Below are 24341 nucleotides of genomic sequence, written 5' to 3' on the forward strand. Positions count from 1 at the left end.
AATCTTTTTATTTAATTGTCATTGAATTTTACTACAATACTATTATATTAGTATTTGATTGTCCATTAGAAAATTTAATTTACTATCATATTGTGTGCAATAATTATAGTTGTATTGACGCATTAAATAATAGATATTGTTAGTAATATTCCAAACAGGTTTTCGAATATGATCTGCCGAAATCGATATTAGAATGATGATTATGTAACTCTAGTGTGAATATTAATGTGTCTCTACAATCTGCATGCTGTTAATTATTAATACCTACTGATATGCTATAATCAATGGCGATTATGTATGTTATATGTGAATATTAAGGACAGCTTATCTCTCTCATGATTTGATTGCGTATAATTTACCAATAGTTCAAACGTTTCTCTTTGTTGTAATTATTGTCGTAGTGTTTAACATTGCGCTTTAGATCATTATATTTCTTTTTCACGGTATTCTTTCATATATAATGGATATGTATAACAATTGGATTTAACCTTTAACATTATAAGTGATTTCTAAATTCTCTACACTGAGAAAAAAAATTGTTAGTTTGATTAAATCTGTCAACTGAATTTAATTTATTTAATTTTTAATATATTTTTAATTTTTAATTTTTAATTTTAGTATATATATATTTTAATCAAATATATAAATACTTAAATTAAAGTTTAAGTATTTCAATTAAATAAATAGGTGAATTAAAGAAAGTAAATTTAGTTGAAAAAATTGTATCAAGTTAAAAAAAATTTTTTTTAGCGTACAGTATTAGATATTTTTCTAAGGAATATTTATTGTAGATCAATATTTGCAGCAATATAATAACAAAGAATTAGTATAATAATACATTAATTTTTAATACTTAATTAATTTTTAATTTTAGAAATACCAAGCGATTATTATTTTTAGATTAATATAATATTTCTTGTATGAAAGATAAGATTCTAAAATTCTTTAACTTTTTAATAATTATGTTTTTATATTGATAACATATTTAGTATTTAATCACATTCTTTATTTGTATAGTAATTTATTTACTTGTTTCTTTTAGTGAGTAAGAAATGTCGATACTTCCAGTGTTACATTTCAGTGTTCACTCTGCATGTTCTTTTTTTATACAGATTTTCTTATATGGTGTTTCGATTCTGATGACGTTTCACCATAAAATATGTAAAAGATAAAAAATATTATCATCCCTTCTTCACAGGCAAACTGGTACAGAGCCTCGCAATACTGTCGTTATCACGGGATGCATCTGGCGAGTATAGCCTCGCAAGAGGAAAACGATAGACTTGAGAAGCATATCAAGGACTTCGGTCTCGGTCACGAGCATTTTTGGACTTCTGGTACCGACCAGGCCGAGGAGGGAACTTTTTTCTGGATGGCTAATGGTAGGCCGATCACGTTCGAGAATTGGAACGTCGGCGAACCAAATAATTTCCGGTAAGCGTGCCTTACAATCTCAAACAATTTATATTCTATCTGATACCGATCACGGTAATTATTATTCACCCTGCTATTGCAATACGATTGATATAAATTGGTTATTGAGATATTAGAGTTCATTTTCGGTGAAAGGTGTTGGTATTTCCAGATTTTTTAATAAAACAGAAACTCAATTTCAATAATTTTGAAGAAAATTTAATCAATTTTATAAATTGAAATGTGTAATTATAAGTTACTAGTAAATTTTTGCATTTTAACATTGAAGTATTTAAAAAGATATTTAATAGTTTTTCTGTAAAAAGAAGAAATAACTATATTGTAAGAAAATAATTTAATCAATTTACAATGCTAGTATGTACATTTAAGTTATTAAATTTTATAACGTTTTTTAAATATTTTATGATATTTTATATATTTTGCAAAGTTTCAAAATCTTTAAAAAATATATTTCTAAAAAAATATATAATTCTAAGTTTTAGTCAATTCTAAATACTTTATTAAATATCTGTCTCAATTTTTGCTATTGAACAAATATGATGCAAATTATCTTTCTATTTAATATTCTCATTTTCGTTCCAGATATGAGAACGGTGAGGAGGAGCACTGCTTGGAGCTATGGAACAGGGACGGTAAAGGGCTCAAATGGAACGACAGTCCCTGCAGCTTTGAGACTTTCTTCGTCTGTGAAGTGCAGTGATCAATGTACGAGAAAGACCGGAGGGAGGGATTAAACGCACGAGAATATTCGTGCGCAAATCGTGCACTAGTTTGCAGCGTGTCCTCAAGGTGATTTCTCGAGGAAACTGCGTGTGACATTCTCATCGGCCGTCCGTTCGTTTCAGTAAACTTAGCAAGAGAGATTTGACGTGACATGTGCGCTTGAACTGAAAACGACGCGTGATTAGCCGGTCGCTACCGTTGTCACGTTTCGCACGTCTGAAATTCACGAGTGTGTGCGCAAAATGACACCCAGTTCAGTCAGTTCTTTTCGTAAAAGAATCACCAGGCGACAAGCCAAGCGTTAGACAAATCCGCAGTGTCGGACAATAAAAACGGCTCGTTCGTTTTTTGCTCCGAGGCAGCTTTAGGCAGAGTACTTGATATTAGTTTATGCAATATATATTTAAAATGTCTTGCTTTAAATTTAAAAGCCAAGAAACAAATTAATATTTTTATTTTTAAAAAGAGGAGATACAAATTATAAAATTTTTTACATGTTTATATTTTAAATATATACATAAATTTCTAAATCTGTAATTATCGGTAGACTTTACCGCCTTTTTATTGTTTATTTTTATTTTATCGTTTTATTTTTCTTAAAATCTGATTTTATCTCTGCTTATTAAGATTACAAGTCACTGCGTACAATCTAACACATCAACGTGTGAAATCTTTAGCTACATGTGATCGAAGAATCGATTGGTTAATATTTTATTATGCTACACGCGCGTACCGCTATTCTTTGATTAAATCTAAATAAAAAATGAAAACGGCGTTAATATGTACATTGATATAAATTACTTTTGCATGTGTTAATTCATTATTATTTGATGCCATATTATTAAATGACATATCGATACTATATCTATATTATATAAATCTTCGATTCTTCGATTATGACAAATTTAAGAATTCCTGACGCATGGTGATACTATATTTTTATTGAATAATTCTCTTTAATAAAATTTAGATTAATATACGTATTCAAACATTCGTAATTGTTAGACAGTCAATATATGTGCAAAAAAACTATTTTGATCCACATATATTCTTGCAAGTACATCTTCATTATTAAATCAAATAGATAATTCTTTAACGGAGCGATTGAATTACTTTGTTTTATATACGATATATAGTTAATTAAGTCGAATATTTTTTTCGACATTTACTAATTTCACGAGTGTGTGCTCTGAACTCCACTATACTTTAGTTTCTTAACACATTACGCCAACACCGTAATATACATACGTAATATACATGTATATATATACATATGTAAACTGTATATATTTACACCGCACATTAGATAATGAACTTACTGCAAGTAACACATTACTAGTAGTTCGAATAAACCAAAAGACTCTCTTCATAATGCTATTATGTTTGGTATTAAGGAGTGTAGTCAGTTAATTACTATGACATTGTCAGATTCCTCATCAAAATGCTTTACTAGCGATCGTAACTGTTACTGATTCGATGATTCTAATTATTCAAAGATAATAGATTAATGTTTTAAGATTATTGAATCTTTTAGTTATTTTTTAGTTTTTCGTATTATTTAAGTTTGCAAATAGAACGTTTTTAATTTGCATTTAATCTATTAAATCTATAAAAAAATTAAAGGATTCCTGAAGATGTATGAATTCGAAATCTTTATGTTTTCGAAATTTTAAGTGTAAGCTTTCTGGATTTTTGAATATTTAAAATCATGAAATTATTATTCCGTTTACATTTTAAACTTTTTGACATAATTTAAGAAAGAAATTTAAATTTTAAATATTTTAATTTAAAAAATCATAAATTTTATTTCTTTGAATTTTTAATGTAATGCACGCGGATTTCCAATTTTTTTTATAATTGGAAACGCATGTGTGGATGAATGAAAATATGGCTTATTCGACATCAAAATGGCCACGATCTGCGTTAATTAGATCACTGTATAAATGAGCATCGTGATAGACCTCATTTGGACAATAGTTAGCCTTCATGGCAAATGAAACGAGGGTTCGTTGTTATGCTCTATGTATTCTATGTATTCGCCGTCAGAAATTACAGTAAACGGTATTGTACATGGCATTATTTAGTGCTAAATAATAAAATCAAAATTATTCTTTGAAATGATACATTCTTCTATCGCTTGTGTTCTATTATATTTTCAGGTATTCTTTATTTTTGCCTATTAAAATATATTATTTTAGTAAATCCAATTATTAACATCCCGATTATCCTTTTTTTTATTAAAATGGAACAGACAATTAACATTTACATACATTTACATGCAATTTAAAATATTTTTTAAATTAAATTTAATTTGTGAAATTTGATGCTAGATTGTGTATTATGTATTTCGTTAATTAATAAATTCTTCTATCGCATTTTCTGGTAAATTCAGCGTTAAATATTACTGCTGCATTTTCAAAATTATGACAGCAGAATATTGGTATTTGTGAATTATTTATATTAATACGGAAGAGAAAGAGAGAGGGGAGGGGGAGAAAGCGAGAGAGAATGAGAAATTATAAAATTTATTATTATCATTATACAACATGCTATGTACATTAAATTAAAACAGATAATTATTTTAATAATTAATGAATGCGGATCTAATTGTTATACAAATTTTTGTAATATATTATTTTACATTCTGTTTAACACAAAAGACGGCTTTATGAGACTTAAGTCAGTATTGGTGACTTTTTGTATCTTCAATTTAGGATTAATCTTGTTTATACTGAAAAAATAAGCTTTATAAAAAAAGTATATTGTGACATTATATTAACTTCTATTAATTAACAGAAGGAACAAGAACAAGAAAACAAGAGTAAGGAAAGAGAGAATTGTAGTTGCTTTAATGGAAATTACAAAGTGATGTTCCATCGTCGAGCAATCTTTCCGGCCGACACAGAAGCGCATTTCCAACGGAGGCTCATTGCTATCCAGGGCACTCTACCTCCTTGTCCAGATTAACAGAACCAATTAGCAGTTCTGTCGATGTTCGCCTTCCTGAGAAACATCAGTCCTCAAGAGAAAGAAAGATTCGAAGAAAAAAAATAGAAATGGTTGATAGGTAGGATCAATAGTGAGATCCGTATCATTGATAAGTATAATATTATAAGAAACATTGCTATGAAGGAATAAAATATTACTGAACTCTCACGCTACAATTTTTTATGTTAAAATTGTAATGTTTGACATATATTATATACGTCGACATTAATGGCTATATATATAAATGCACTGTTTGGTCTACAAAAATATAAGTAGTGAAATAAATTGAAAAGAGAATTTATACCTATGATAGTAAATATCTAACTTCGTAACTATTGCACAGTGGATATGCAATAACTCTTCTTTTTTTTTATTTTACACAAAGATTGAGAACATACATTATAGTCAATGACTGTATTATATATCTTATTCACATTGGTCGATGATGAAAGTGAATTTCCTGGCTATAATGATTCTCGTCTTGCCCCTCGTATTTGATCGTTTTGCACAGATATGTATGCTAAAATAAATAAGAAACAACAAGGCACGCCACATTTTAGATACATGTTTGGAATCGTTTTATTTGCGTCGCTGGTCCGTCCACTATACAAGCAGTTTATGCTGTGGCATTTTATTTAGACGACTATAAATGCAAATTTACTGGAGAAGCAACGGGATTCCCGTAGGAGAAGGGGGAGAGACATAACGTATATAGTATGCAAAAATGCATTCAAGGTAACAGCGGGGTTGTTCTTTACGACGCAGATCTGTCACAATGCAATATGCGTGTAATCTTCAACATGCGACCACTATATCAGTGTGTCCAGGTTTTCATAGATATTTATCGGATGATCTTTGCACGATTCTCTGCGTAATTTCGCTTCTGCCGTTGCGGAACGCTATCAGAAAAAACTTGTGCTAATGTTATTCCTATATCTGTAAATTACAAAGTGATCTAGATTTACGCAATTAAAGTATATTTCTGACAATTTATTTTATAAATTGGTTATATATAGATTGCGATCTTGTAAAAAAGCAATGTGTTTACATCGAAAAAATTTTTCATATGTTACCTTCTTTATGAACTTAATTTGTCGATTTTTGATCATGTATTAAAAAAAATACATATAGTCAATAAAAGTGAATCAACATATATACGTACTATTGTTTTATATAGTCTCCGTCTATAATACAAAATGTACTAATTATTTTCTGTATTAGTTTGACTTACAATACAGCATATCAGTTATAGTTTAGATAGAAATCTATTTTATCAAAAAACTTTAATCACTTATAAAAATTATTTGTAAAAATTTAAAAACAGTCTATTCAATATTAAAATTAATATCTATATACAATAAATGTATTTAATATTTGATAGTGCATTTAATTATTCTGTTACCGGCAATCGTTTGTATAACTTGCTAAAATTTTACAAAATCAATGAACTTATATTGCAAATTATGTTTTTCTCTTTATCGACGATTGATGAACCAAGACAACACAATATCTACAATTTCTACTACTGATAATATTAATTTAATGACAAAATATTGAACGATAATTCAGTATAAAATATTTACAAATTTATATATAATTAAATTGTCGCACATAATATTTTATATATTAATAAAAAAATATTAATATAAAATTAATATGTAAAATACAAAATTTGTGTTAAGAATTGCATTATATTTAGCGACAATAAAATTTGACATGCATTATTATAACTATAATTAAATTATATATATATTTGTTTGTTTGCGTGTGTGTTTCTAATTGTGCATATAATAAATTGTCATTTTGATATACATATAGTAAAACTTATAATGTAGACATTTTTTTAATTTTTAATAGAACTTGAATTTTATTTAGAGTTACTTTTGGAATGCAATTATAACACATTTTTAACGTATTTTAAAGAATTCTAGTTTCAAATATAGTTCTTGACACATATTAATATATTTTATATTATTTTTGTTATTATAAATAAGTTAAGTGATATAGGAGAAAGAAAAGGTAAAAAAATCATAATAAATCATCATAAAAATCATAATCAGTAATATACAAAACAACAATGTTTTATTGGAAACAACATACAATCACGTGCCACGTATGTTCTTTGTAAGTCCTTAATGTTCGCGCGTTCCGCCAAGACGTGCACGTTACAAATAAATACAATTGCTCGAAGTTCGCGGAACAACCCCGTTTGTTCCGTTCGAGTTTCACCCTCGCTCGTTCACTCTCGCCGCGGAACTCACGAACGCCGTCGTTCCATACGGACAGGAATTTTATTTGACGATATTGTATGGGTCCTTTTGGTTATGCTTTCTTTTGGGTTAGAAATACGAGTACAATATTCCAGACCCCAAAAGAGGTAGACGGAAGAGTCGCGGAAAATGGGAATAGGGACCCTTATTATTACCGCAAGGGTTTTGAACGCGAGGTTTTATTTCCAAGCCGCGCTTGCTATAAGGGGCTTGTCTATAAAGGTCTAAAGGATTTTCTGTCCTAGGATTTGCTATCCTAGTCCTCGACGACGAAGACGGAAAGAGGACGAGAGGATACATCATGCGGAGACCTCCTTTTATGTACAAGTACACTGACTAGTACGATATATAACACACGAGTTCATATACCTTTGGTATGCACATACTCATATGATATCTCTAATTGTGATGTCACAGCAATCTTTTTGGTGGGCACAAAACGGCGCGTCCCTTTACGCGTGGGTGCGACGTCTTGGTGATTTCATATCTAAACTAGGGTTAGAAATTTTTTACAATACTGTTCTGAGATCGTAGCCGCAACTATTTCGATCCAACGATCAAATATTATATCGCGGGACAATATAAGTAACTGAATTTTTCGTTGATTCGCAAGGGTACTCTTCGAGAACAATTTGTACGCACATCTTCACTTTAGATCACTTATAATTTAATTCGTGAAAAAATATAACCAGGTTTAAGACAACTCTTGAACAATTATAAGAGATAATAAATTAATTATATTTTAAAAGAATATACTTTAATTGCTCATGTAACTTGATTATTTTTAAAATAAAGTATTTTTGGGACCATAAGTCGCTAAAAAGTGGCGTTTTTTATTCGTTGTATCGATCCTCGCAGAATGCAACATAAATTGATAATTTTTCATCAAAAATATTAGAAAATGACTGAATTAATAAAGATTCTTACATAATCTATATTTTTAAATAATTTGTTGGTTTGATAAGATGTCAATTTTTTCACAGCTGTAAATTAACTAAGCTACAAAAAATTTGTTAGCAATTTTTTTTCTTTTGTGACGTTTATATAATATATAATATTAATATTTCAAAATTTTGATCAAAGAATTCATTAATCTAAGAATGACTAATATAATTTTGCTTATTGTACATACATATACATATATATATACACATATATACATATATATATATATACATACATATCTATATCTTTATTTATTTATATTTATGTATATATAAACTTCTAAGAATTATAAATTTCTATTTAAATATAAAATTTTGTTCTTGTATAAATATTTACTTTGCAGATCGTGATCGAAAGAGTTTCGGCTTGTAATAAAAAGTTTAAAAGGCGAGGGATTTGAGTTTGACAAAGGTTATGAAAGGAAGTCGTTTGTCATATACAATGTCAAAATTTTTGTAAAATTACAACTGTGATAGTGGGTAATTTTACACAAATTTTTTTACAGTATACCTTAATTTAAAAAAATTCAATGTATGTCTAATAGTTACGAGTATGAGGAATTCGCTGCGACTACCATACTGGAAATTATTAAGGCCGCTATTTTATGTGTGCGCACAGTGATTTTTTTCGTGGCTTCGCAACCTCTCTGATTGACGAATCGTTGTGACAAATTTCATGTTTTTTACAAGCATTATTCTTGTTATCTACACTATTTGAGTTTCATAATAATTTAAATTATATAAGTGAGATAATCAAAGAATTAATTCTTGATCAGCTTCAATTATGTGAATTAAATGCGCATATTGCCCCCAAAAATTTTCTATGTACTGATATCGCAATAATATGACCTTAAATTGCAATAGCGATGATATTGCACTACAATAAAGAATAGTTTTAGAATGTATTTATTATAAATAAAAATATATAGTTTATAAGTAGTAAGAACCTTATGGAGATCAAAATTGAAGTTTATAAACAAATTATTTTGGATATCAAATAATATCTTTATCTACACTGTTGTGCAAAGTTACTTTCGCTAATGCAATCTAACTTTTGCTTACAGCACTCTTATACTCATTGATTCTTTCATTCGCATAAGATCACAGAAAACAAACTTTTGCGCAGAGGTGTTATTCGCTACACTCTTATTTTTGATTATAAAATCTACGAGATAAAGTAAAAATGAAACGTTTGATAAATACATATTGATTCGTATTATTCTGTAATCGATTTTAATTTCTTTCGCAATTCATATGCTGCATTGTTGTGTCACCTCACCGTAGGTAAAAACCAGCTCAAAGTTAGGCAGTGTCTGGAGAACGTTGCTCCACGATCAATAAGTGACTGCTTTAACATCACATTCGATATAAAGGCCCACGGTATATGTATATATATATATTATATTCATATATAAAATTAATCAATTAATCGCTTCGTTCGCAGCGTTTACAGCTTCAATAGACGCTCAAGTTAATTGCGCCTTGAGCGATATTGAAAAAAGCGAACAGGGAACATGTGTTACAATTCCTCCGCGCAGGATAAATTTTCGCTTTCACTTCAATTCTCACGTGTTCCATTACCGTTTAATTATGATCAATCGACAAACCAAATTGTACGATTACTTCATTCTATTAATCTTATTAACTAATTAAGTTAATAAGTTAAGTTAATGGGACGCTAATCGTTGCGCCGTCGTAAATAATTATGCCGCACGATAGCGCATGATAATTTGTTTAAGAGGACTATTGTCGACGTAAACATATCCAAGAAGCTTTCTCTCCGCGACATGGCAAATAGTTGGCAAGTTCGAGCAATATCGTGAGTGCGCACACCGTACAACGGGGGATGATCGAAATTTAGGAGCACTTTACATTTGTAGAGAACGAGCGCTCGAGTAGATTAACATAATTAGGAAATGCTAGCTTACAAGTGCACGCAGTAGAGAGAGGAGAAAGAGGAGAGGGGAGGGCTGAAAGGGAATTATAATAGCGGAGGTGAGGGATACACGAAAAAGCGAGGAGAAATCGCATGTGTGATAAATTCTCCTCGGCCGGACAATCACAATTGCATTCTGAAGTCAACAAAGGATCGAAAATCCTCATTTAAAGTCTTACACTCCACTCAAACCCATAAGAGGATTGAATCTCCACACGGGAGCTTTCGGCATAGAAATGAGAGCTTCCGTGTGAAAAATATGTCACAAGGATCTTAACTTTAAAAGTTTAACTGGAATCATGTAGCATATATGTATAATAGCTTGGAGCTGGTAGTACTGGCGTAGTCGGCTTTGGAGTATTCAAACATCGCACGTAGTTACGTTTACAATTCTTATTAAGCGGCTCGAACATTCTATGAGTATTTTTGTGCTTTACCTATTTTATGTATACAAATTCTCTTGTAAATTTAATAACATTCCTTGTTTCTGAATATATTTCCGTTATTATAAAGTACAGAAAATTACTATAAAATTAAAATATATGTATTATAGTTATGTATGTTTAAATTTATAACATAATTACACAGTAAAAATAGTTACGAATAAAATAACCCAATAGAACAAATATAATATTTATAGTAAAATTTTAGAAAAAATTTTTTTAAGAATTTAGATAACCCGTTTTTCTTCCATAAACTTACAAATATATCTGAACGTGTAAGGTTATTAGTTATGCAAATGTCCGAGCACACACACATAGAAACTCGAGCGACTCTCCCGACTCCATTATTATCATAATATATTCGAATACGCCATGCCAATACTCTCTGAGGATAATTATCTCGCACATGACTTAACAACGTAACATTCTCTTTATCTTTAACAACAACAATAACAACATGTTTTTCTTCTGATAGCAATGTATTTCTTAAAATATTCCGCGGATGACGAGGATTTGCGTCCCAACTCATCCACGCACGCACATCGCACAATAATTAGTACGGATAGTTTATGATTTTACAAGAACGGTTGGGATTAAGCGGAATTAATCGGAAGCATTTTGAGGTCTTTTATAGGCCTTTTTATGAAAAAGTATGCTCTGATTTTTGTTTTTTTTCCCGCGTTATAACTTAACGTGCATTGCAAGTCTGGAAAAAAAAAAATGTTAAAAGTTGCAAAAATAAACATAAATTTAATAATATTTTTACGCATTATTACAAACTTTATTGTAAAAAATATGTATTTAAGTTTATAAATTATGTATATGTTTCTATAAAATTAATGCGTAATGATGTATTAAACATTTGAAAAAAGCGTTTAATATAAGAAGATTTATGTGACTTACAAAATACTATCTCAGAATAATTTTAATTTTTAATACTTTTTATTTAAAAATTGATAGATTTAGATTAAATGTAATATTTACTTTATCATAATGTTCTATTTAGTACAATTATCTAATTTTAATGTAATAAAAAAATTCAACTTTAATTTAGTTGATAATAAATACTTTTTTGGAATATTTTTAATATATCGTCATTATAATAATAAGTTTATTTTGCGCACAACGTTGTGATAAAATGTTTCCAATTTCTGATAAAGGACATACAGAGCGAATAACCTGCAATGCACCTTAAAGCTCATACGAATCAATGTAATTATGTACAGTGATATAAGTCCTAACATTTTAAACTTAATTCTCGAATCCGATGCGCACGTGAAACTCGAATTCGCTTGAGGGGTTTCATTCGTTATTTCGAGTAATCGTCATCCATTGCGGATTGTCAGGACGTTACGTCGAAGACGTATTGTGATATTCTATCTTCCTTTAAGAATATTAAAGACTTACGTGGTCTACAAAATCTATAAAATTTACATATAGTTATTAAAAATACTTGAAAAACATATAGAAATATTGAAATGCTACCAACTGATCATTTTCCTTCAGATTTGACATAAGTCACAATTTTAGGCATCGCGCTTTTTATCAAATAGCTCGTGCTGCGCGTTTATTTAGCGCGAACCATTGTCTCTTTGCATCTCTTGATACAGATATAAAATATTTCATAGCTGTAATCATATATTAATTTATTATTTGTGATCTTTTTGATTCACTGCACCGTCATTGCATTGTTTTATTTTTATTATTTATGTTTACTTACGTTCATATTTTTTCATTTTCAAATTTCTCTCAAATAACTTGTCCTGACACTCCGCGATACGCGCGCATTGTATGGCTCGATTTTCATCTCATATTTATATGTTATTTCATATGTTTTTGAGCATATTACGTCTTCGAGTAGGGTTTTTTTAGAATATTTCAATGGCGTGTGTGTGTGTGTGTGTGTGTGTGTGTGTGTGTGTGTGTGTGTGTGTGTGTGTGTGTGTGCGCGTGCGTGCGCGCGTTCGCGCGTGTGTAAACCGTATTAAATATATATGTATATATATGTTACACTATATTGTTTTATAATTATACGGACTCATTCACACCAACTTTATCCGACATACAGACTTAGATATCATATAAGTAATTCGTATGGTACACATTGACATTTTTTTATTAAGATATCAATTAGGTTTTCAGTTTTTTGGATTTTTGCACATCGTTCGCACCGACGTATCACCATATGACACTTATGTGGAAACTGGTACGAGTTCGTACAAAGTTGAGTGTGTCCATTTTAAAAGATTTAGGAATTTCATAACTATCTATTGCATTGCTGGTGCCTGAATAAATGCGTGCTTTTTTCTCCATAACCTTGGTTCCAGCTATCAATACTAATTGAAATTTTTCCAATTGTTTTTCTTGCAATCTCCTCTCTCTGTTTTTCTCTCTCTTTCTTTTTCTCCTTTTTTCTCTTTTTTAGCAATTCTTCTAAATAATTATGTACCAAAATAGATAAGAAACAGAAAATAACACACATAGAATAAAAATTTAAAATAAAATATATTTACTGTTTGTGTAATAAAAAAAAACAAAAATATACATATTATGCAAAATATTTAAAAATATAAAGTCTTAAAAATCTAAAAAGTTTTTAATAATAATGAAACCGCATTATAAAAAATATACTATAAATTAAAAATATAATTGAAACATATAATACAAATTAGACTAAAAATTGACATTAAAGTACAGAATCATGTTTTTTTAGGAAAAAAAAATTAAAATTGTTTTCTATAAAAAAAATGGTATTTATCCTAAAATAAAATATCAGAGTATATGTATATCAAAGAGAAATACGGAATTAATAAAAATTTAAAATTAATGAAAATGCATCGTGGACAATGTGATATCCTAATAATTGCTTTTGCTTTTGCAAAAATTTTATTAATAAATACCCGTATAGAAACTTCTGCTACTATTTTATAATTATAAAAATATGTGAATATTTAATAAAAAATGATGTATTTAATGAAAACTAATTATCTCAATGAGATAATCATATCTCATTAAAGTATCAAAAAAATTAGAAGTTTAACTTTATTTTCATCAAGTTACTAAGTTTTAACTCATTTGTTTTCTGGACGCCTAATAAATCATCTTGTGCATTACAAGCGTGTCCAAACGATTTTAGGCACAGGTTGAAATTTTGAAACGAATCTTTGCATATGTGCACACAACTACATGAGCACGAAGCCGCTAGCTTTGATATCGATGACATGCCTTTGTCGATCGTGTTGTTTGTTATAAATAAATCCCTTGCAGATAAAAATCCGATTCGATTATCGAGCGTTTTTCCGAGCATCACAAAGTAACTTTTTGAAACATTCCTTTCTCAACGATCACTATTGTGGTGTGAGCGCAACTGCCATGCAAATATATTCCTTCCGATATTTCAAAGGACAGGAAAAATCCATTTTTTGGGAGCGTAACGCAAGTGTCAACAACAAATGCACTTTTTCGAGTTATAAAATATCCTCAAGTGGTGTATTCTTGGTCGCTGGTTGACTCTCGATCATTGATAGGCACTGACGACGTTCTTCTTCTTGTTGTTTCACTACGTGCGCGACAACAGTTTCCGAGGATCAATATCAGCGGATCAGCGTCTTCATCTGAATGAAAGATTGATGTGGGGCTCGTTGTTCGAGGCAGGAGCAACAGGACGCGATTTATTATTTAAATCGTGTCATTTCAGTAGTCTTCAAGGGCCTCTCAGTCCATCCCATACGCTTCCAACGTTGTGCGATTGGACGACTGAACCCGATCCTCTTACGATCACAGAACTGTCTCTATTTCGGCAATTTCCGTCCTGATTAAATCACCTTCCGGCATCCTATGACAAGCAATTGCTTATTTTCGCAAAATTCGAAAATTTTAAATATTACATATAAATTTCAGGAAGCACCAACGTGAAATAAATCTAAAGTTACTCACAGAATAAAGATCTGTGCACAACAGAAGAGTATTAGGAATAGGAATTAGAATTTTATTTTATTTCAATTTTCTCAATGAACATTAGACGTAACGCACAATGTCGTATAATAGAATATAATTTATTATTTATCTGTCGTATTTAATGAGAAAAATTCTAATCTCTATTCCTAATATCTAATATTCCTCCATTGTGCGCAGGAATTAATACTACTTACATATAAATACATGTCACTGTGTGTCGCCAGGAAATAAATAAAAATCCAACATTTCCAACAATTATAATTATATATGTTTAAATTTAAATATATCTGTTCTAAATTTTTAGATTTTACATAACAACTTATATCATTAATTAAATTAGATTTAGATTTATTAAAATAAAATTAGATTTGAATTAGGTTAATTATTATTAATTAAAATTAAATTAATATAATGGTAAATCTAATCTCATCATTGTTTTCAATGTGTATAAAAATATATTAATAATAAATGTATAATAATTGAAAGGTAAATTAAAAAATATAATTTTGTGTAATTTCAAACAGTATACTTTATGTAAAATAATGTCTACTGCACTATATATTTTAGTAATCGATCTTTCCTAATGCCGCATAATTCCTCGCCTATACCTGTAAATCTCCGTGGGCAAGAACGTCTCCGCGTATTCCGTGCTGACCACATGGTTTCTACTCATATCCCTGGGACGGGCAACCTCGACGGCATCGATGTATCTGAATATAAATGATCGAGGATTATGTCATCGTCATCGTTCATACCACGAAAGTTGCCTCCTACACGTATAAAGTAAACTTTATCATGCTCTTCATCCCGGCATTTTCTCGATATTCCCACACCCTGAATTAATTTTCTCCCCCGGACGTCTCGCCTTCGCCGTCGGACATTATAGGTAATTAATCGATTAACCGTCACAAACCATCACAGGTAATTACCTATAATGTGCACATTGCTGGCACCGACATGTCTAGATTATCTAGCTCTTCCCTTCTAGAACTCACATGCCATGCTCTCGAGCACATTAAAATAAAAAAAAAAGAACGTCTGTGGCAATAAGAACGACACGAAAGTGTATGAGCGAGAGATATCTCATATGTAACTTATGCAAACGTTCTACCAATCTACAGAGAAGCGAGAAGCAGCTATAATCTCTACACCTTAATCTCTACATTCCTGTTATTCACTTATTCCACCTAGTGGTTTCTCTAAGGCGCCCGCCGTCGTCGATCCACGTGACGCTCGGCGTCTCTTCTTTCGCCGCATATTTTCTTTTCTTCATTATAAAAGGAAAGAGATCAAGGGGGATGGAAATCGCGCAAGTTTACGAAACAACAGAGCCTCGCGGGATCGCGCGAGTCGTGGCAAAATTTCATGATCGGTTGAACGATCTTTTGCTACACCATGTGAGATCGATTGCAGTGACGTAGGAACGTTGCTGAATTCAAAGTACCAATCGTGTCGGGGGATGAAAGTATAATTATGTAAAAAAGATTGCGATGCTTTAACGCGTTCAGAGGAAAAAAGGCTTTGCAAAATGAATTTGCCGTAGCTCTCCGGCATGCATTAGCGTCGTGGTTAGGTTTCGCGCAGCATAATAAGCTTCCGATTGATTTTAAAAAGGCAGATTATAAGCAATCTGTGGCAGCTATTGAACAAAATAAACTGAAGTGTTTTTATGGGTTGTGTTAAATGTTGTTGCGTTGTTGTCAGAGATGACAAAGATATGATAAAAGAATGAATCGTTAGCAATTTCTTTAAGCAATTTGTTATGAAAAATGAAATTATTACCTCAGAGAGAATTTTATTTAAGTCTCAATGAAAAAAATACCTTAGTAATAGTTCCTGCGTCACTGAACGTTCTTACGTGTAGTTTGGACATTGCGGACTTACGAATCGAAGTATGGCGGTAGCGGATGCGGAGCTTCCACCGCCAACGGGTCCGGTTGTGTATGGCGGTCCGAACTTTGGAAGCACCCTCGCCACCAGCCGAGATTTCCGGTTTTCCTCCTTTAAAAAAGCCGACGTGGATATGTGCCAGGCTTCCTTTTCACCATCGAATCACCAATTATCGCTTAACATGACCCAAATAAACCACTTTCCCTTCACTTAAAACGACACCCCGGATAACCCACGTAACACTCTTGTGGAGGTCTTTTATTTTTATTTAAATAAACACACGAAATATACAGATAAATTCGCTTCTCACAAAACAAGAACAAGTTTCTCGATTATCTACGCAGTGAGCATAGTAATGCCATAAACGGACAATAAAGAAAGAAATTAAGTGCGCTAATAATCGATACGTTATTAACAAACGTATGTAAGCATGAATATAGTATAATATATACGATATACCTGTTACCGAAAACTAAATAAAAGTGACAAAGCGAGCGTTTTCAATAGAATATAACTAAATAAATGTTCAAACTTTACGTTTTTCCCACGTTAAATAAAATTCAAATTTTATTTCGCACAAAGTTTGAAATAAATACAAATTGCTTATATACATGTATAAAAATACACTTTATCGACAAATTTCATCAGAGAAAGAGAGAGAGAGAAAGAAAAAAGTTTTATTTACGAAAAGTTTTATTTAAACATTTATTTTTTAAAAATGCAAAAAATGTTTAAAAATAAATTTTTAAATTAATATTTATTAAAGTATCAAAAAAGAAAACAATATCTATTAATAATAGATGTCAAGTAATATTATATTTAATAAATGTATAATATTGTATTTAATATATGCAATTTTAATTTATATTATAAGAAATTATATTTTTTAAAATTCTGTCAACAACAAGAAAAAAAAAATAAAGAAAAGTGGAAAATGAATAAAATACACTTTTAAAAATGTCGATACATTTTACTTATTGTCGAAAACGCACGTTTTATCCTATTATAGATAAATACATGCTGTGCAAACAAGATTCCAAATGGCGTTAAAGTAGGTTACTACTTAAGCTCGGCCCGCAAATTATTTGAACAGGCGGTTTTCAATGTTGTTTGTATAACAATGATTTCCGCAGTAATTATACTTTAACGTGGAAATTTGCATGGAGGACCGAGCGTAAGTTTATTCAAAATATTAGAACAAAGATAGGTAGAATAACTGGTGCAATTGCATGCGTAGACTTTTATCACGGGTCCACTTCCGCTTTGCGAAGTAATTTCCGAAAAAGAATAAAGAGTATAGAAAGATGAAGAGACTCAAAAGAAAGCTTTCTAGAACAAAGGTTTCCAGTTTCGGGGTTGGGAAACAAGCGACAGCACTCTGCGAAAAGTATCGTTTGTGAAATCGTACTCTAGAAGAAAACGATAGAAATGCGTAACATTGGTCGGCGATTAAAATGTCTCGTTTTTCGTAACAAAATATTCTTTTACTTGAGATTATATCGATTAATCTTTCAATGTCGACCGTAAATTTAATCTCACAACGTATTGACTATTATTAATATTACTATTATTGATGAAATGCTTCGATATAATTGTGGATATTTTTTACATATAATTTTTGTTCCTTTAGCAATTTTAAATTATTATAAACGTTGTATTTTCACTTAAAATGTACAATTGTTATATATTTACAATGTCCTCTGAAACATACACAAAAAACAATCATTTAAAATATATTAATTTATTTTTTTATGCCTTGCGCTGAACTGGATAAAAAGTTATTGCAGCTAGATATTATACAATACTAATTCACTTTTCTTTTCAATCTACGTACAACATATTTGAAAAGACCTCCATTATATTTTTAATTCCCGTTTTACTATTTATCAAAAGCTGTCGATATCAATATGAAATTTTTGTTTTCTCATCATACATAGGCGTGATATTTCAATTCTCTCTCTAAAAAAATTCCGTCATTAAAAGATTAATCAATCAGAAAATGCCTAATTTATCACAGAGACTTCTGAAGGAAAGATTAATGTAATTTATTTTCAAAATTTACGAACTCTTCCTGTTTCAGTAGAAAGAAATAAAATTAATCAAACGGCAAACTATTATGATTGAATTGCTTACGAGGGAACGACGCCTCATCGGATATTGAGGATATGCGATCGAGTTTGAAGATAATCGAATAGCATGGTTAATCATTGGAGAGAGGGTAAAGCCTCTACCTTCGCAAACTGTGTGATTCGACTTGATCAATCCGGCTCTTCGCTCGATCGCATTGCAAATACCCGGTGCAGTCGAGTACTTTCGTAGCTTGATACGGAATTAAACGGTATTAAGGAGAAGGACGGAGCGTACTTGGTTTGGGTTGGCTTTATTCCGTGGGCCTCGAGATCCTTCTCAAGCTGCCGTATCCTGATCTTGGCCATGTCGAGTTCGTGCTTGACCTTCCATAAGTGGGTGTCGCAGATCGGATCTTTGCATCTGTGGTGCCTCAAGATATCCTGCGCCTCGTACACTGCACCACGAAAGGTCAAGGACTTCCCCACACTCTTTAAATAAAGCATTTTGCATATTGTTAACCCCTTCAAATTTTCTTTTCAATGCTATTTCTTTCAATGTCGAAATATATTTAGAATTGTCGAGAATTGTCGAGATATAATTGAGAAAGATAATAAAAATGTATATAAAGATTTGCCTATATAATTATAGAAATTTTTTATTATATCGAAATATTATATATGCAATTTTATCCTTTTATCAATTATTATTTTATAAACTTTTTTTGTTTCACTCTTTTAAATTTTATTTTTATATCAAACACATACGCATTTTATATTTTGTTATTAAATGTTATAGATTGTTATCAATTTAAATTATTTGACTTAAAATACGATTTCTATAATAAATTATTGAGCGGTTTAATAGTTTACACGTTTAAAAAAAAATCCTTAATGTTTAACCATCTGTCGTCTCCTGAAGGTGATTTAAAGCTAAGAATGACCTAGTTCCAGAAATAGCACGGGAAATTACGATTCTCGCGATATTAAAATACGTGGTGCTTACCAGACTGAAAATAGCGCACGTGCCACCGTCGTCGCTTTTTGCCAGGTGCTGTCTGATGTATTTGAAATACAGGTGTTCCAGGAGTAAAAAGACCGCTGCCAAGAGAATACCCATCATCAGCAGGAGAAACGCGCTCAAGAATTGCTCCAATGCTAACGGATCGCTACTCTTTTGTACTTCTTTTCCAGGTTTGCACGTGCCAGTCATCCAGTACCTTCTCAATCGCTCTAGATCTCCTACAATTGATGAACTAGCGTTGGTACACGGAGTAATCAATTCATCAGGTAAAATTTATGAATCTATATATTTTCAGTGTGCATACACAATATGCACAATAGATACAAGTATTTTTTGTGACGCTTGAAAAGATTTGGAGCACAAAAGTACCGTTATCTCTGTAGTCCAACAGCCGTTTGTTGAACATTTGTAAGTATTTTGAGTTTCTGGAAAACGCCAGACCGTATCCCGTCATAGCATACCATGACCCGACCGTCAGCAATCGACAATCCTCGTCCTGGGCAACCAAATAATCTAAGACCGTGCCATCGTAAATGAACGCGTCCATGTCTCTGCGAAAGTTATAACAGAATTTCGTAGCTCATTATATTTCTGCAAGAATATTTTAAATCGGCTTTACGTCAAAACCAATATCGAAGGACTATTTTCTAATTTATATCATACATCTGTATAATATTGCAGAATTTCAGATGTAAAGAGCGCTTTACTTTGGAAATTATTAAATTCCTTTAACCAATTTCCAGATATGTATTTTTGTATGTCAAATATCTGTTGGAATACGTTTAATGTGTGCCATACAAACATACAAAAGAATTAATCAAACAAAATATTATTTTACGTGTATTTCAGTTATTAAAATTTTCCTCTCAATTTTTATATCAAATCTACTAAATAAATAGATACATAGATACTAGTAAAAAAAATATTTTTTCAATGTTTGCATATAAACCGTTTATATAAGAAAAGAAATTTGTTTTCATAACATGAATTTACTATGCTACTATATTATTTTTTAAAAATCGTTTTATTTGTTGCGTTAATTTTTTCTTCTCAGATATAATTTTCAATTATGTATATAACATAAATATTGATAAATAAATTCTAAATTATGTCTCAGAAAATTACTTACCCAGTGACGACAGCTTCAATACCATCTGCAACACTACTTTTATTGAAAGCCCTCATGTAAGAATGCATCTCCTTGAAGTATTTTGCCAGTGTACTGTCCGTGTGACTCCACGGTATCGTGCCGAATTTGAACATGGGTTTGTGAGAAAAGGGCTTAGCGAGTCTGTGATCGTCCACACCAGTAAACTCATGAAACTCTTCCCGCGTAATCATAAAGGCAGCCAAATTGGCAGTGTAAATGGCGAGGAAGACCACGGCAAATAATGCCCAGACGTTCGTCATAAATCTATGTAGATAGCACAGTGATATTTAACATTAATAATTTTCATAAATTGTATTCTTTGAGTCAGATAAGTTTATGTTGTAAATTTTAATTTAGACCTTTTACAATTTATATAGAATTTTATATATAGTAAAACAAATTATTTAAAATAATAGTTTGTTAATTATACTTTAATACCAATATTTACTTTTATAATTATATTAATTATTGTCTAAAATTACTAATTACACATTATATGTTAGCACAATTTCAACTATGATTCAAACAAATAATTCCAACAATTTAAAACATACATCTATTCTAATAGTTTGAAGTAAAAGATAAAATATTTAATTCAAATATTTCGAACAGTAGAATTTAAACAGTAATCAATCAGTTATATTTAAAGTTCGGACAATAAAGAAGATTGAAAACGTGATGTATATTAGAAATAAAGGAGCAATTTATCTTCTACATTGATGTCAAAAAATTTAGAATCAAATCATTATAATAATTTCAAATTTTCATAATTTTCGGATCTAAAGTTAGAAGTTTTAAACAGTTTGAACATGTTTCCAGTTCAAAAAGTTAAACTATTTGATGTTTGCTCTTTAGTTTGTCCGAACTGTTCAATCACCTAATGCTTCTAAATAGAGTTCTGAATTAGTTTCAACAGAAACATTAAGAAAAATTAATATTTGCAATTTTCTTCCGTCCGTTTAATTTTAGCTTCTTCCTCTCAGTAAGTTTCTCTTTCATCTCCAACCACCTTTTAACGTTATAATTACAATATATTTAATTAAAGTTTTTCTATTAACAATATTATATTTTCCAAATCAAATTTAACCTAATTTAAAGCCACAAAATTAAAGTTGTATCAACTCCAAGAGTGCATAATTTACAGCAAGTAAATTTGGATTCGAGTCAATGCGTTTGATAAAATTCATAAATAGTTAGAGTAATTTGCATTTTAAAACGATAGTCACAAGCGAATGTTTGCCCGGAAATATTTAAGCACAGCGACTGATTTCAAATGTGAAGAGACGGAAGACTAATTTGTCGCTTGAGTACTATCTCGGGTTGGTAATTAAAATTTATAGAGAAAATGCTGTTCCTGAGGAAAGGGATCCTTTTCACTGACCTGGCTGTAAATCCTCTGGGAGAGTCGATATGGACGGCAGCCTGAAATAATACGGCCCAGACCAGCCAGTACGTGCGACAAAACGAAAATCGATGATTCGTCGACGGATTATTCTGCAGAAAGGCAAAAATTGATATCGCATTAACATAACAGATATGCAATAATAGTAGTAACACGAGCAAAACTTGAAACTGCTCGTGTGCACGTTATAAGAAAATTAATACGTCGTTGACACGCCAATTAAATATTTAATTTACTAATTATAACAACATTGATATATGTTTGGACAATCGTTGGTATATCTAAAAATATAATGATTTTGTAGTACTGTGCATAAATACATGCAAAATAAGTAGTCACACGTAATGCTGGAAAAAAGTATTAAGTTTCATAATTATATTTATAGGAAATATGTCATTCTGTGTCCACATAAAAAAGTCCTGCAAAAAATTTTCATTAATTATATAAAAGTGTACGAACAATAATCGCAAATTAGAAGCCAGTATGAAATTCCAGGAACGCGTTCTTTTCATTTTCTACTGACATCAAAACGTGCATTAGAATTAATTAGTTTCTATTTTAATTACGACACCATGGTATTTGTGCGTTAAGATGTAAAAGTGTGAACGAGGTAAAAAACATATATAGTTAATAAAAAGCGAAATAAAAAATACCAGTTTTTGCGCAGCGCCTGAAGGGTTTACCTTCATGTCGAAACCGGAGGGTGATGCCCACTCGAAGAGTAGTATCATTACTGTCGCGGCATGTATAGCAACAATACCCACCAGCATCCATGAAGCCGTATCGAACGGTTCTGAAAAATTACATTGTTAAATGCTAAAATAAATTTCTGTTTCAACATTATCGATGTTTGTTGTGTATTTTCGCGTGGTGACAATTCGTGCAAAATTACCGCTTTTGTAAATATTCCCTCAATTTATGCAGTAATATTAATATTTCAAAACATCTGTTTTCGTAAATATTTTACTCAATTTATGTAACATTGTTTATCTTGTACCAAAGATAACATATATATTTTTTTTTACATATCATGTTGACTTGTAAACGTGTTGTTAAAAATAAATATTATTTACGCGGAGCAATTTTTATAAATGCGATTCTCACCTAAAAATGCAGTGGGTGATATTATGCCTGTTCTTTTTGCTACCACAATAGCGATACCAGTTTCCATATAAGGTACAGTAAAATCAACCACTGCTTCCCTTTCCGAGTTGATCATCAAAGAGGTCATCACCATATCGGTCTTTCGGTTGACTAGATCAGCTATAAGCCCATTCCATTTCCCATTCTGCGTAGAATAGTTAAAAAACCGTGACATTTGTTGGATCGTGACATATGTCCAAATGTTGTAATTACGATTTGTGAAATAATTTTTTTAATCGTAAAATATAGTTAATTTTATTGAATATTCGTAGATTTATAAACATAAAAACATAATTATAAATGAAATAAAATATTGAGAATTATTTTGCATGCTATGCAATTCAAAACAGGTATTTATAATTCTCACTTTAATGTCAATGAAGATAATTTAATACGCGTTACAATCTCTTGCGAGAGAGAAACGTGAAATGATGATCCTGCGATAACGTGATTAGAACGCACGGATAATTATTTGTTTCTAGGCTATTCAAGCTACCGTTGAAGCGTAAATATACGTTGCATCGTCGGAAGCAACTTTTGTGCAGCGGAAATTAAACGCGTCAAAAGCTCATTCATGCATACATTTCGTAATAACAGTCATCAATGTGTGGGTCAACACGTGCTTGTACACAATTATTATCGTTAGATAATTTAGCTTTTAATTTAAACACTCATGAATCCTGTATTGCAATAGTAGGGCACAATTTTTTTCTTTATTTCTTATATTCGATAAAATATCGGAGATGGCTAAGGAGACTAAAAAGATCAGTCATGCTCAAATCTGCATTACATTTGCTCGCAATGTAGTCGCCTACCGTAGACATGAAAGGGCAGAAATTTTAAGCGTCCAAAAGGAAGAAATAAGCACACCGTTGTGAATGCGGTAAATGCTCCACGGGAATTTTCTCGTTGCATTACAAGACACATTTATCTTCCATGCGACGTAAGTAAGCAGCATCTTTCATGAATTT

At 30.9% G+C, this 24341-nt stretch overlaps 2 protein-coding genes across 13 annotated transcripts in view; one reads left to right on the top strand and one right to left on the bottom strand.

The window, feature by feature from the left end:
• The window catches only part of LOC105837286 (C-type lectin 37Db), a 109224-nt gene extending 104043 nt beyond the window's left edge, over positions 1-5181 (top strand). For 5 of the 7 annotated variants that reach the window (XM_028189294.2, XM_036285943.1, XM_036285945.1 and 2 more), the window contains 2 exons: positions 1199-1434; positions 2017-5181. In XM_028189294.2, the coding sequence (XP_028045095.1) occupies positions 1199-1434; positions 2017-2134 (354 nt within the window). In that variant the 3' untranslated portion in view covers positions 2135-5181. The remainder of the gene's footprint in view (positions 1-1198; positions 1435-2016) is intronic. The other 2 variants (XM_028189293.2, XM_036285944.1) reach the window with 1 other exon arrangement.
• Positions 5182-13460: 8279 nt separating this feature from the next.
• LOC105837285 (glutamate receptor ionotropic, NMDA 2B) overlaps positions 13461-24341 on the bottom strand; it is a 192370-nt gene continuing 181489 nt past the window's right edge. For 2 of the 6 annotated variants that reach the window (XM_036285948.1, XM_012681907.3), the window contains 10 exons: positions 23332-23515; positions 22881-23020; positions 22207-22319; positions 20805-21089; positions 20045-20226; positions 19658-19893; positions 18950-19143; positions 16580-16696; positions 15304-15405; positions 13461-14573 (listed from right to left, as the gene is read on the bottom strand). In XM_036285948.1, the coding sequence (XP_036141841.1) occupies positions 14516-14573; positions 15304-15405; positions 16580-16696; positions 18950-19143; positions 19658-19893; positions 20045-20226; positions 20805-21089; positions 22207-22319; positions 22881-23020; positions 23332-23515 (1611 nt within the window). In that variant the 3' untranslated portion in view covers positions 13461-14515. The remainder of the gene's footprint in view (positions 14574-15303; positions 15406-16579; positions 16697-18949; positions 19144-19657; positions 19894-20044; positions 20227-20804; positions 21090-22206; positions 22320-22880; positions 23021-23331; positions 23516-24341) is intronic. The other 4 variants (XM_036285951.1, XM_028189299.2, XM_036285949.1 and 1 more) reach the window with 3 other exon arrangements.

Source organism: Monomorium pharaonis, chromosome 4, assembly GCF_013373865.1.
Source record: "Monomorium pharaonis isolate MP-MQ-018 chromosome 4, ASM1337386v2, whole genome shotgun sequence".
In the NCBI taxonomy this organism is placed as follows: domain Eukaryota; kingdom Metazoa; phylum Arthropoda; class Insecta; order Hymenoptera; family Formicidae; genus Monomorium; species Monomorium pharaonis.